Source organism: Molothrus aeneus, chromosome 2, assembly GCF_037042795.1.
Source record: "Molothrus aeneus isolate 106 chromosome 2, BPBGC_Maene_1.0, whole genome shotgun sequence".
In the NCBI taxonomy this organism is placed as follows: Eukaryota; Metazoa; Chordata; class Aves; order Passeriformes; family Icteridae; genus Molothrus; species Molothrus aeneus.
In genome coordinates, this window is record NC_089647.1 from 82,622,336 (window position 1) to 82,636,960 (window position 14,625).

Below are 14,625 nucleotides of genomic sequence, written 5' to 3' on the forward strand. Positions count from 1 at the left end.
GGTTCTCATGTTTCTTTCCTTATATTCTTTTTTTATTATAAATATAGCAAGAGTCATTGAATGCATGTTTTCCATTCCCTAAATTAAAAAAAAGCAAAAAGAAATTAAAATCCACACCTTATTTGAAATGGATCACAGTTTACTTGTGGGGAAAAAATGTCAGAAGATACTGTGCACTACAGAAATCAAGGTTATGACATCTAGAGTAGATGCAATGGATTTAGCTCACGGACAATCTATGGACTAGTGTTCTCATGCAGACATCAATTGAATGTCAACTTGTAATATGTGATTTTCCTTATGTTGCAGTCACATAGGAGGTGTGATAATGAATAGACTACAGAGCAATCCATGTGAGAGCGATTGATGGGCCAAGGTCAATGGTGTGAGGTTCAATAAGGCAAAATGCCAAGTCCTGCCCTTGGGTCAGAAGAACCCCACACAGCACTACAAGCTTGGGGCAGAGTGGCTGGGAAGTTGCCCAGTGGAGAAGAACCCAGGCGTTCTTCATAATCAGTGCTATGATCTAATTGACATGGTGATGTTTGCTCAAAGATGCCATGATCTTGGATGTCTTTTTCAAGTTTAATGATTCTGTGATTCTAAGTGTCAGAAAACCATTCACCAGGGAAAAGATAGCTGCTCCAAGATAGGAAGAAGTCAGATTGGCAAAACATTATGGTGATTTGAAGGGAGGCAAGACTTTTCAGAAAGTAATTTTAATGGATTGAGTGCATTCAAGGAAAATCTGTCAAACTAAAGAATTTTTTTAGTTGATTAATACATGATTCATGTCCTAAATTTCTGCTTTGACATATTGCTTTTCTCACTTGACATTTCTCCTCTAGGTTTTCAAGCCAAGTGTTCATGATATGATCCAGCTGGCTTACAGGGATCAACAACCTACTTATGAAAAATGGTTAAAAACGAATCCCACCTGGACGATTTGACACTGGCAATGCTCCAGAATAAAACAGTCTCCATCACCCTCCCAATTGTGTATACAGTAGTGGCTTTGGTCAGCATCCCTGGCAATTTGTTCTCCCTTTGGGTGCTCTGTTGGCGCATCAAACCCAAAACACCTTCTGTTATTTTCATGATCAACTTAAGCATCACGGACCTTATGCTAGCCTTATGTTTCCCCTTCCAGATTTATTATCACCTCCAAAGCAATCACTGGACATTTGGCAAGACTCTTTGCAGCCTTGTGACAGTGATGTTCTATTCCAACATGTATTCTTCCATACTGACCATGACCTTTATCAGCATGGAGCGGTACATGGGTGTGGTACACCCCTTGAAGTCAATCAAGTGGAGAAGAAAAAGATATGCCTTGGCTGCCTGCCTAGCTATGTGGTTTGCCTTGCTACTAGCCTTCTACCCACTAGAAACTACAGACCTGACCTATGAAGTGAAAGAATTAGGGATTATAACCTGTTTTGATGTCCTTAAATGGAATATGCTGCCCAATTTTGCAGCTTGGGTAGCCTTTCTCCTCACTTTATTTGTTGTGCTGTTCCTGATCCCTTTTGTTGTAACAGTTGGATGCTACATTGGTATCATTAGGAAGCTAATTCAGACATCAAGCAGATACGGCAATAAGCAAAAGACTAGATCCATATACCTGGCGATAATTGTCCTTCTATCCTTCATCACTTGCTTTGCCCCCAATAACTTTATCCTACTTGCACACATGATCAGCCGCCTATTTTACAACGGCAGTTTGTACCCTGCCTACAAGCTCACCTTGTGCCTCAGTTGCTTCAACAACTGCATAGATCCTTTCATTTATTATTTTGCATCAAAAGAATTTTACCAGAAATTCATGCAACTGTTTCACCCTACGGTACCGCTCAGCGACAGCTTGGAAAACAGAAGGGAAAGTTTATTCTCTGGCAGGACCATGTCAGCCAGATCGATGTCAAGTGGACCTATGGATGGGTTAGAGGGAGTAAGGATCAATTTGGAAAGGCAGGAAAGTGTTTTTTAGCTTTAGATATTCCCAGAAGAAAGACACCTGCAAAACTCACAAGTAGACACAGAAAACATTTCCTTTTGAAAGGCCATGCTCAAAATACCTTGCTCCAGTGACAGAACTCAAGCTGTATTTAAATTGCATTTCAGGATTTTCTGGTCATGGAAGTGCTAAAGGAACTGAATTTCTTCAAGAAGGCACTGAAGCAGGGTTAACCTGGAAATAGCCTTGCTGCATAAGACCAAGGGACAGGTTTAGAACAGTTACTCTCAGGTTGTACTATAGTTAACCAAAGACTTGCAATTCTCAGTGAATGTAAAACATTACTGTACATGAATTACAGCATACACCAAAGCTGGTTTGGGAGTAACACAGTTGTTTTTCTAAAGAATGTGCCAAGCTTTGTTTTTGTATATTTTGTTATATGTGCTTCTCTGTTGTTGTATTTTTATAAAAGAAAGAATAAAAGTAGCATGGTATTTTACCATTAATGCATAATGCAGAGCCACTGTGAAATCACCACAACACTCACCCAACTGGTTTTCAAAGTCAAACCAAACTGACACTTGAAAAGGTTAGGTTGACTCACATTATTTATTTATTTCAATCTTATACAGCAAAACGTCTCATACAATGAAAGGAAAGCTAACAATGTTTGCAAATACAGCTGCACTTCTTGAAGTTATTCATTTCTCAGGACTATGGGGAGCACTTTATTTAAAGTAACAGACCTTCCCACATTAACCTATTATAGTACCAATGCTGCTTGTATGGGGTTAGTATCAACTGGTCATTTTCACCAATGTGAAAAGGCTACACATAGAAGAACCATCCCCCTCAGCAGAATTTAGCTTTACATAGCGCCTGGGGAGTGATGTTTTCTTCCTTACAGAGATGGTGTAGATTATAAACCAGATTTTCAGCTGCATAAATGAAAATTCAACCACAGACTGGAGAGTCATTCTGTGCCAGCAGAAACCAGATGAAAACTTTTCCTGATGGCCAGATGTCAGAAACAGACTTCTTTCAGGCAGGCAAGAAGAAAGAAGAAAAGAAAGATGAAAATAAGGCTTGAGAATGGGAGTTGTACAAAACATCCTGAAAATAAGTTATGGCAGGTAGGTTGAGCAGTCCTGTGTTTGGAGCCCTCCTCTGAAATATCTTTCTACAGCTTGTTTGCATATTGTGTGCCATGTTTAATCCTTCTCACTTCGCAACAACTTCCTGCGTGCCTGGAAAGACAACTGCTACAGAACATGCACTGGGGACAGACAAAAGAGAATGTTTTCCTGTAGTATTTACAGCTTTTTACCTACATTTGACTCTCACTGACAGAGGAGAGACGCAAACCACCTGAGAAGACCAGACAAGACCCCCTCACAAGCAAGAAAAAAATACACCATATCCTTTTGCTGCGTTTTGACTTTTTGACTCCATCCAACCCTGAGGAGGAAACCGTCTGCAATGTTGTAGATAGTTGGTTGAGACATCTCATGCTGCACTGCTTCCGGAGCTCCTGTGCCTAATTAATAGGCAACGCCCAAGGCCCTTAAAATTTGCCATTTTTCTTTGGGTATCTCATGGTTCAAAACCAATTTTCCACCACTAATTACCATGAATTTCTTCACAGTGGAGGGTGGAAAACCACAACATGCACAGTGAGATATTTGAATGTCCTGTCTTCTGCTAAAGTATTATCAGTTTTTGGAGCAGAATAAATGTGAGTGGACCTAGTTTACAAGCAATGTGAACATTCAATGCTTTGTGGCATTTCACAGTGCTAGTTTTAATTGATCTGCACATTTCCTGTGTACAAGGCAAATCTTTGCCTGGAAGCTACCCTTCACTATTCACTTTCACATGATTCCAGCTTTCTCACTATCACAGTTGTTTAATTGTTTTCTGCATTTTGTTGTGGCAGAAAACTTTTTAAAGTTTATACTGAAATCTCCCTCCTTTTTTTTTAACATGGAAATACTTTTACATTGAAAACCTTTACTTCTCCTACATCTAATGCAGACTTTGACTCTGTTTTATCTTGAAAATGGTCCTCAAATGCATAGTCCCTCCTAAAATATGCTGCAAAGTGCCTGAACTATAACTGACACAAAATAGAGCCAAAAGGGCAGAAACCTTGCACTTTGGACATCAACTGCTATATTTTGAAAAATGGTGAATTGCTCCTTTTTCAAGTGAAAAAAGATGCTCACAATGGACTGAAAATGTTCTCTCCAAACTCATGCATCTCTTCATAACCCTTCATCTCTCTTCTGAAAATGTTTAAAAAGGAACAGGAAGGAAGCCTCATTTGAGTACACTTCATGCCATTTCACTAACTAGCTTCTAGTTAACTCCTGTTGGGTCAGTGAGATTGTTCCTTGAGAAAGGAATGTAAAAATGCACGCATTAACAATCCTTTGAGTCCGATGGCATATACTGTGAAGTCTTGGAGAGTTCTTATTTGAGAGGAAGAGAATAAATTATTATTAAAAGAGGCCCATCATGCTGTTCTTTCATCCTGGAAATATATCCTTCTGGAGCACCATAAGAATAATGGCTTCTACCATACTTGATCAGTAAGTTGAAAACCATATACATGTACACATATAAATATAAATTGCAATTTGTGAAGTTATTGAGAAGTTCATGTCCATATTATGTTCAATTTGGGGAATATGGGCCCTGGGCAACTTGCTTACTTGTAAGCATTACTATGTAGTTAATGTAATTTTACTGAAAAGAGAAGAATGTAAAGGCTTCTGTTTGTTTTCAAGGTTGGGAGGGAGTTTGTGTTTAGTGTTGTTTTTTAATTACAGTATATAAATTTAATCCATGAATGTGTTTGGACTTTTTTGTAATATAATGATAATAAAAAAGAAAAAGAAAAGTACATGATTTAAGATTCATTCCTGTGTTTTTACCTGCCATGCGTGAAAAACTTCCAAGCATAGAAGAGGGCAAGGAAACCAAGTTATGAAACAAAATTAATCTATTTCTCATTGTTATTGTGGATTTTTTCTTTTTTTTTCATATTTCTTTACAGAATATATATATTAGAAGTTGGCATTATCATAGACACTTCACACAAATTTGAAAAGTATCAATACTTTAATGAGATGTTGTCTAACTTGAATCCTTCTCCTTATGCAATAGGTGCACTGATACATATATCATATATTTTTTTAAAATTTCTATGCATTTCTGAAGGAGCCTAGCAGTCTGAGCCTGTCCCACCCCCAGTCTGCAGTAGGGCATTGGAGGAAACTGGGAACAGACAGTCAGAGTCAGTAGTCATGGAACCATAAAATATGTAAAGTTGGAAAGGACCCACAAGGATCATCAAGTCAAGCTCATGGCCCTGCACAGGACCATCCCTAAGAGTCACACCATGTGCCCAGGAGTATTGTCCAAACAATTCTTGAACTCTGTCTGGTGCTGTGATCATATCCCTGGGGAACCTGTTCCAGTGTCCAAATACCCCCAGGGTAAAGAATATTTTCCTGATATTCAACCTAAACCTCACCTGACACAACTTCAGGCCAAGCCCTTCAGTCCTATTCCTGGTCATCAGAGAGAAGAGATCAGTGCCTGCCCCTCTGCTTCCCCTCACAAGGAAGTTGTAACTGCAATGAGGTCTCCCCTCAGTCTCCTCTTCTCCAGGCTGAACAGCCCAAGTGGCCTCAGCTGCTCCTCATACAGCTTCCCCTCTACACATTTCACTATCTTTGTAGTGCTCCCTTGGATGTTCTCTAAGAACTTCATGTCTTATATTGTGGCACCCAGAATGCAAGGTAAGGCCACAGCAGCACAGAGAAAAGCAGGACAATTACCTTGCTCAACCAGGTCGTGATGCTGCGCTTTCATGAATGCTCCCTAGACTGACTATGTTCCATTTTGAGTTCATTATCTGTTTGGCTACATATATGCTGATACATGAGAGGGCCAGAGATTATCCTGAAGTCAACTCATCACTTTTTGTCATTTTTTCCAGTTCAAACAGTTTAATATAACATGAGGTGTTATCTAAATTGATACCCACCAGTGTGTTATTTCTCTAAGGTGATGGTTAGGGTATGTGCTTACCCAAAGATGGGAGGGATTGAACAAATGTTTGTGTGTGAAATTCAGTGTTGGTAAGTGTGAAGTAATGCACACAGGGAAACCCAGTCACAGCTTTGTGTATAAAATGATGTTGCTTGTCAGTGACTACAGTGGATCATAATCCATAAGTCCATTCATCAGCTCAGCATCATAGAAATCCACAGTTCACCCATTCCTAGTTTACTCTCTGCACTTCTGGCCTCTGGCACAGAGAAGATCAACAAGGACTAGGAAAGACCAAGGTAAGAGCACATGGTATCCTCTAAGAAATTAATTTAAAATCTTAGAAGTCAAATAGTTTGGGACTGCTCATCTCAGAAAAGAGACAATATAAGGTAGGTAGGAAAAAGGCCTCCAAAATCTTCAATGGAGTTGCCAAAGCTGATTTGGATGACTTACACTGCCTTTGTCCAATAATTGGTGAACAATATATTAAGCTAATGAGATCTAGGCTTAAAACCAGATCAAGTTCATATCTCTTCTTACAACACATAGTATAATTAAAAAACACTTTGCCAAGAATGATTTGGATGCACATAGTACACTGGTCCAGAGAAACTGGAAAAGAGCATGGAAAAGAAATCCATTGTAGGTTATTAAACAGGAAAACCACCACAGGCCCAGGAAGACCTCAAGGATTAAAATTGTCAAAAGCTGGAGGAGTAATAAGAGGAAGTCATAGTATGTGATTGCCCTGTTCTCCCTTCTCTTGAAATGCCAGTGTTTGAGACAGGACTCCATAAACAAGACAGCCCCTTGGCTCCCCTCTGGTCCATCTAACACTCCCAGTTAAGCCCTGCCAGAACTACCTTGGAGCCTGGCCTCTTCCACCCTGCCTGCTGGAGGGCTGCCAGGGGGATTCAGCAGGAAATTCAGCCTGCTACCATCGTGGAAGAGGCTATTCCATAGTCAGGAGAGCCTGGAGCACAAAACATCTGTCATTTAGTCCTTTTGACAAATCACAGAATCACAGGATGACTGAGGCTGGAAGAGACCTCTGGAAGTCACCTTGTCCAGCCCCCCTAACCGAGCGATCTCTCACAATCAGGTAAAGATGAACTTGTGTCTTGCTCTTCAAGAAATCTCTCCAGGTGCTTGTAACAGTTCATTCATTTTGCTTCAAAACACATAATTATTAATTCAATTTCTGACATATTGGTCTCATTTTTTCCATCACCTATCTCTCTCAAAGGCTGCTGCTGTTGAAGCTGACTACCAGCAGACCTGCTTGTGCATTTGAGGCGTGGCAATTCACTGTTGCTGGTTTTTTTTAACTTCTCAGGCAGCAGTCTAGTCTACTCTTTAACACTCACAGCTGTATTAGTGAAGAACACAATTCTCTGGCATAAATTGTCACAAATACATTAGCAAATACACTCTAGTGTACCTTTTCTGCAAAAAAAAAAAAAAAGGAAACAAAATCTTTTTCAATAACCTGATAAGTTCCTCTAAAAAAGCTAATTTAAGATGCTATGACCTGGAAAAGTCCATTAAAATAATCAGTTTTATTGGTAAAATTTTTAGATGTATCTAAAGTCACAGTTCTTTTAAGTGCCCCAAATGAAAATTCTAATAAAAAATAACTCTTACAAGAATGATTAGGATATAAGACTTGGTTATTGTTCTTAGCAATTAAATCCATCCTGGAGGAAAAAAAAAAACAACCTAGAATCTTTTATAGGAATAAATATACTTTCTTCATTTATGCCACAGTTCATAGTTTCAAAAGGAGTTACTGAGAGCAAAATTTCAGTCATACTATTAATTTTGATATATTTGGATTACTTTCATTCTGGATTAAGTTTTTGCAAGTAATTGTTTTCTTCTTGAACATATAAAGTGTATTTATGTAGTGCATAATCGAGTACAGCATAATGCTTAGTTGAAATATCTTTTTTAAGCTTTCTTTTTTATTTGACAAAGAAACCACAACCCTGCATAACTGAAGTCTGGACTGCCACTGAACTCCTGGTCTTTCATGACTTAGTTGCAAGTCTTCTAGCATTTTTCCTTAAAGTCTAAACAGCTGGAATATATTATCAAATAAGGACACTCTCAAGCATCTTTAATTATAAAACACGAAGTTCAGAGCTGCCAGACAAATTACCTTTCTAGCTTTTAGCATAAATAAATACCTCAACTCCTTTCTCGACTATCTTATCTCAGGATGATGTCTTGCAGTCGGACTTTTTCTTCTGCGGAGATTTTCAGCACAGGGACACTGATGGTTCTCTTTCCCCAGTTTCTGCACCACTGCCCACATGACCTGGCTCTGGCATGCCCCAGTTTGCAGAAAGAAAAGTGCCGTTGTCCTACTGAGAGCTTCCCAGGCTAATTGTCCTTTGGAGCTTTTCCTAGTATGTTCCACAATCTTAACTGCTGCTGTTGGGTATGGTGAAGTACCAGGAAAATGGAGATATGTTTTGTTGAGTGCCTTAAATCTGAGGAAATTTAAAGGTTTTTCTCCTCTGCTGTGTAGCTGAGAAGCTTTATCAAAGGAGAAAGGACAACAGACTTCTATGAAGTATAAGTAGAAAATGGAAGAAGGGTTAAAGAAGTAACTTCTGTGGCAGCTGAGCAGAGAAATACTTTAAGTGTCTGCAGAGAGACACAGGAAGTCAGTTTCTGCACTAGGCTATCTGCAGTTAGAGAATGTCTGTAAATAGTTCTTTCATAAACAGCCACTTTCATTTTAGAAACATGGCGCCTTTTCAGCAGAAAAGCTGGGAGCAGCAGTAAATCTCCAGATCTCTACTGCAAGGAAAGAAATGTGATTAACAGACATACAAACACTATCAAGATACTGAACAAACATCTCACAGAGTGACTCGAACCTCTGGAAATGTGGGCTTGCCATGCACAAAGGTGTAACTTACCTGATCAAGTGTTGCCTTAAGCGTCTTATTGTTTGGAAGCATTCATGATGACTGGTGACTGTCTCCTTCATTTCCTAAACAATACCAGCTTTGGTTTTTGATTGCATTCAGACATCCGATGTCAGCAGATCTCTCTGTAGACAAACACTACAAAAGAAATAGTGGTATCCCACAGCTGTTACCATCTTCTTCTTGACAGCTGTTTTTGAATTTTGACATCTTCATGCTTGTAACAGCAGGTTACAATAATATTCCTGAGGATCCCTGCAAACACTCAAATAGGCTCTGGGTCTTTCTTATCTCGCCAAACTCGCACAACTCCAGAAAATAAAGGAAAATATATAATTTAATGTATAAAATAAAGTATCTTCCTGTTATTTACCTCTGAAAAGAGTCTGTCCATCTTCTCAATTAGAAACTCTCTATGAAGTACAATGGCTTTTTCTCTCTCAAAAAGTTTCAGCACCACACGTCTGACTTGGTTTCTTCAGTTCCTTATTATTGTCAACATGCTGGTATTTTTTTCTTTTCCCTATTTCATCTTACATTCCATAGTATATGCAGAACTCATTGGTATCCCACCCCATTCTGATGAGTAATGGAAATTTCTCTGTACGCTTTCACATTGTGTCCATAATTTGAGCTTTTTTAAACTCCTAAATGAGTACAAAAATAAGTTAAAATACAACATCTAATTGTTCTTCACTTGATTCATCTGATAAAATTGAGGTGATAGAAGACAGAAGTCTGACTGTGTTCATTTCAATATTCAATAAAGGTATTTGTTTCATAGGGCAGAATTATTCCTGTTCTTAAAACCATGAAAATTTGCTGAAGGAGCCTTAAGATCTGTGGCAATCATATCTTAGCACTTCTTGGCGTGCTTATGATATCTCTTTATCCCTCCAATCTCAATGCATCTCTTTCAAGATATTGCTAGACATATTGCCATTCACATCAGCTTTTACTGTCCCTAAAAGTACACATCTGCACACACACAAAGGATCCATTGCTCAGCCTGGAGAAGAGGACGCTGAGGGGAGACCTCATGGAGGTTCTGAGGTCCTCTTGCCTTCCTCTTGAGATCAAGAGGAGGGACAGGTAACTGACCTCTTCTCTGTGGTCACCAGTGACAGGGCCCGAGGGAATGGCCTGAAGCTGTTCTGTTATGTAATCCTTAAAATTAAAATTAGGAATGTGAGCGTTTGGGGTGTGTGGCCTTTAGTTACTAGAAGTTACAGCATTTTGGAGGTACTTGAAAGTTCGGGTTCATGATCAGATACGTAGGGAAAAGACAGGACGCACTGCCCTCCGGTGGAGACTCAGATAATATATAAGAGCTCCAAGATGCTCTTCACCTCGGAGCCTTGGAAGTTTTTTTCTGGAAAAACTGGGATTACAGTGAGCCAATTAATATTCTCTTTTCACCTTATTTTAAGTTTCCCTAATTTCATGCCGTTTTCTTTGCAGCTGTCATTATACTGTACAAGACAGAAGACTTATTTTCCAGTCCTAGGCAACTATATATTTGTATCTTACATCACATTTGTGTACATATATTTTTTTTAATAAGCACACACACATAGATAACATGCTCATAATGCATTTATAATAGGTATATTAGGTATATGCAATTTCCCCAAAAATATTTTATGTACTTGTTTATGTATTTTTCAAATTTAAATAATACAGAACCAGTGTTTTTTATAGTCTGATACATAGCTTCTATTTGTCTAGAGGCTATGTAAGTGTTAATTGAAGTGAGATTGGGGAAATGCTGAGATTAGATTTGCATGTGCAGCAAAAACCAGACATATGACTTCAAGAGAGGCTCATGGATTCAATATAATCCACTGGCTGTCAAACATACACAAACACACAGATATCTAGGGATGCTGTCAACAAACACTTATCCTCCTGTCCCAGGGACTACAGGGTTATTAGACTCTGCCTAGTCTTCCCTTCTGAGGCTGCTTGTTGGCCTCAAGCTCACAGCATGGAGAAAGAAAGCTGCAGAGCAGAAGCTGCTCTCTGCAGCAGACATTGGCTGTGGCAACGGCTGGGGAAGTCAGCACTGGCACTGTGTGTAACTGTAATGCTGTTTCTATGTCGTGTAAATCAGGATGTGCTTGCAGCACTCCACTTTATACTGGAGGAGGATATAGCACTTATTTGATATCAGGTAGAAACTAGCCACACTATCTTGTGTGGCTGCTGTAGACTTGGCAGCTCACCCTCTTGGCCAGCACAGGCAAAAAATCTGTCATACTCTGCTCCTCTTATGAGGATTTAGTTGTCTTCACATTGAAATTTTTTTCAAGGCTTTAGGTTTCTCCAATTTACAATATGTTTTCTGTGGCAGAGGCCAAAAGCAAAGTAGTTTGTTTGAATTCCTAACATTCTTTCTTCAATTATTCTTGGAATGACACTTTTTACACTATTTAAATGTGCTGTCCAAGGATGACTCTTTGGGGCTTGGATAATGATTTCTGTAGTTAAAAGTTGCTTTGTGAATGGCCATGTCCTCCCCCTGGGCATTGCTATATCCATGTAGCAATGGATACAGCCTTTATCCTATAGTGTATTTAAATCTTATTTGATCTGACTTCCTGTGGTCTCCAAAAATGTCTCTATATGATTGTAGTACTACTCTACTTCAAATAGAAAGGAAATTCTGGAAAATGGTCACCTAAAGACATTGAGATATTACAGGCTTCCAAGCTGGACAGAAGAGGAGAAAGGAGTATTTGGACCTGAGCAGACAAATTGATAGGGATTCTTAAAATTGGCCTATGAGAACACAGAGCTAAGCAATAAGACTGTGAAAGAAATCTAGGGCATCTGCTCTGAAAGTACTCCCTGAGTCTGGAAAAATCTAGAATACCCCTTCATAAACCAAAGATCTAGTTGAACATGTAAAACTATCTTAAATATACAAAGCAGGTAACTCTGCTCAGAAGGCTACTGGCTAAATACAAGCTGTATATAAAAAGACAAAAACAAAACATAGGACGGGGATTGTTAAATGACACCATGATTTTAAACAGAGTTACTGATGATTAGCTGATGAAATCCATCTGCAAACAACTAAAGATCTTTTCCCCTACAGTAACAGAAACAAGATGTATTAATTACTTCACAAGTTACGCAGACACATTATACTATGGCAAGGATTTCACTGGCAGAAAAAGGTCCATTGAAAAATGTAAGTGTGAGCTTTTTGAATTGATGAGATTATCCTAGAAAAGTCAAGCTGCCCTGTGAAAGGTGAAATGCTCATTCCCTTTATAGCAACTTTATAGCTAAGCCCAGAGGGTTCACTAATTTCCTCACAATGGTAATGCATTGTTCCCCAAACAAGATGATCCTGTGCTTGCACAGGTGGCCTAGGCAAATAATACATCTGGGTTGAAATACATACACTCATCACAATACACACAAAAGTAGGCATAAGAACTTAATCATCACAGTGCTTTTTACATGCTTGAAGGTGTTATTGTCATAGCCACCAAGTAAATGCATAGACAGAAAAGCAGAGAAGTCCAGAATGAAAGTATTGAGGTCTCTGCAGTTCAGAGCTTTAACTGCTGTTTTGCTTCTGCTCAAAATACTTTGGATATTTGAAAAAGTCAATAGTTTCATAACCAACCTTGGACAAGCTTAATCTTTGACTAGCACAGTCAGCCACGACACAAACTTTTCTGATAACTGCTGGTGTCATTGATCTTCCCCTTGGTCAGCTCACTGCAGCCTCACACTCGCTGTGCCTGGCTCGCGAGGCCGGAGGGGAGCAGTTAACACCTCTCTGCCAAACCTCTCCTAGCTGTGGCAGCTTATGTGATGTGGTTTAGCTTTTCTCACAGGGTTCTTTAGTTTGACATTTGGAACAGCAGAAATAACACATAAAGATGGCAAATGAAAATATGTATTTCAGCAGGTTTGTGGTTTTGTCTTGTAAATAAACAAAATCACCATTTGCCATGTAAGTTTAACAGAATGACAGATTTAATAATTACCACTCCTTAAAAATAATAATCCAAGGGCCACATCTCATTTTCTTCAAGTAAAAAACTATTTTGGTGGTCTCTAGTTTTGGGCATTTTCTTAACTTTCATGGAAAACATATAGAAAATCCACATATTTCCCATTTATTTGTTTAAGTTTCAAAAGGTCTGTTGTGCAAAGCAGAATTCAGTTAAGGGAAACATATTAGGCTTGTTTTACTCTTGAGTTAATGGGATGCCACACCTAAGAAAGAGGAATTATGTTGGGTGCATCTCTAAAGACTCTACAGGTGTCTAGAGACAGATCTGTCTTTGTTCCTCTCTCTCAAAAGAAGCTGCCAGGAACAACTGTTCTTTCATCTCAAGTCTTTCCTTTGCTTATGCACACAGATTGGGATGGAGTCACAGCTTCCCTGCTCTGTTGCTGTGATAGCCAAACTATATTGGAAGACTGAATAAAATGAGGAAAAGAAAATTTGGCTTGTTAATTTGATATATAAACCTTTGCCTTATCATCTTAGTCCTCTGGAGGGTCTGATTTTAGTTTATTATGCTTGCTTATATTCAGCACAAAGCAAGGCATAATATAGAAAGACAACTAGATAAGAAATATGTCCCAGGTTCTAGGAACACCCATAAAATTGCAATTTCCCTTTTTTGGTTAGTAATGCAGTCACATTAGAGATGTACATATATTAGGATTTACATTTACTTTAAACTTGCAGAGTTGTAATATTTTTTCCCAGAAGAATAACTCTTTTCCAGTGTGTGCCAAGAAACATAAGCTTCTGCAATCCTTTTCCTTTTATTCCATCAAAAATTATATTGCTATCATAAGAAAGATACTATGGCTTTCATTTCTGCAATATCTTTCAGACCTGTCATTTGCAAGGAGCAGTGTCACACTTCACAGCCCTGAAAAAGGAATAGTGAATTTGTTCTGACAAGCATACACTATTCCTTTTTCACGCAGACCCTATTTTCCTTGCTGACTCTCCAGATATCTCATAACTATATTCAATAGTATGGATATGCAGAACACAGCTGTTTACATTCACAGGTGTACTTAATCTAATTTTTTTTTATTTCTGTTTTCAATTCAGCATAATTTCCCTAGGTTCATTGTATTTTGTAATAACTTGAGAAAAAATGTCTTTAAATTTTCAATTCTGCTCTCAAGTCACCATCACCACTTTAAAAAAAAATTAAAAATTGAAGTTCAAACCTTAAATCCTGGTAGCTAGGATGATATACAACCTGTCAGGTTATGGTGACAAATGGCTGATACCCATGCACCAGGACAGGAGCAGAAGGCCCAAGCCTGAGGGGAGCCCCAGCAGCTCCATGAGCCCAACAGAGTCCCCTGTCCCAACCCCTCCAGGTGCCACAGGAGCCCTGTCATAAGTTGTGCTACTGGGGGATCAACATATATGATAGGTAGGTAGGGGAATGTGTGTGCATACAAAAAAGTTTTTCATCCTGATCAGCCAGAGGCGAGCAAAGAGACTCCTGGTGGTGTTTGTGCCTGTGTGAGCTCTTAGTGTCCCTGTCCGTGTTGCTCCAGGAGGTTTCCATGTCTCCAAGTAGACGTGCCATCCAGTGTGTGCATGTCAGCCTGCTGGCAATGGAACTCACGCTCAGCCCTGCTGCTGGGGGCACCTGGGGCATG

General features: G+C 39.1%; 1 protein-coding gene across 1 annotated transcript; it reads left to right on the plus strand.

Annotated features, from left to right (window-relative positions):
• The first annotated feature begins 916 nt into the window (after window positions 1-916).
• On the plus strand, window positions 917-1,990 carry P2RY8 (P2Y receptor family member 8). Its single transcript, XM_066571560.1, has one exon. It carries the CDS (start codon window positions 917-919, stop codon window positions 1,988-1,990), a length of 1,074 nt encoding a protein of 357 aa, XP_066427657.1.
• Window positions 1,991-14,625: the final 12,635 nt, after the last annotated feature.

Bases quoted from the DNA above. Each gene is read 5' to 3' on its own strand.
- P2RY8 (XM_066571560.1), top strand. From the start codon at position 917: ATGGTTAAAAACGAATCCCACCTGGACGATTTGACACTGGCAATGCTC.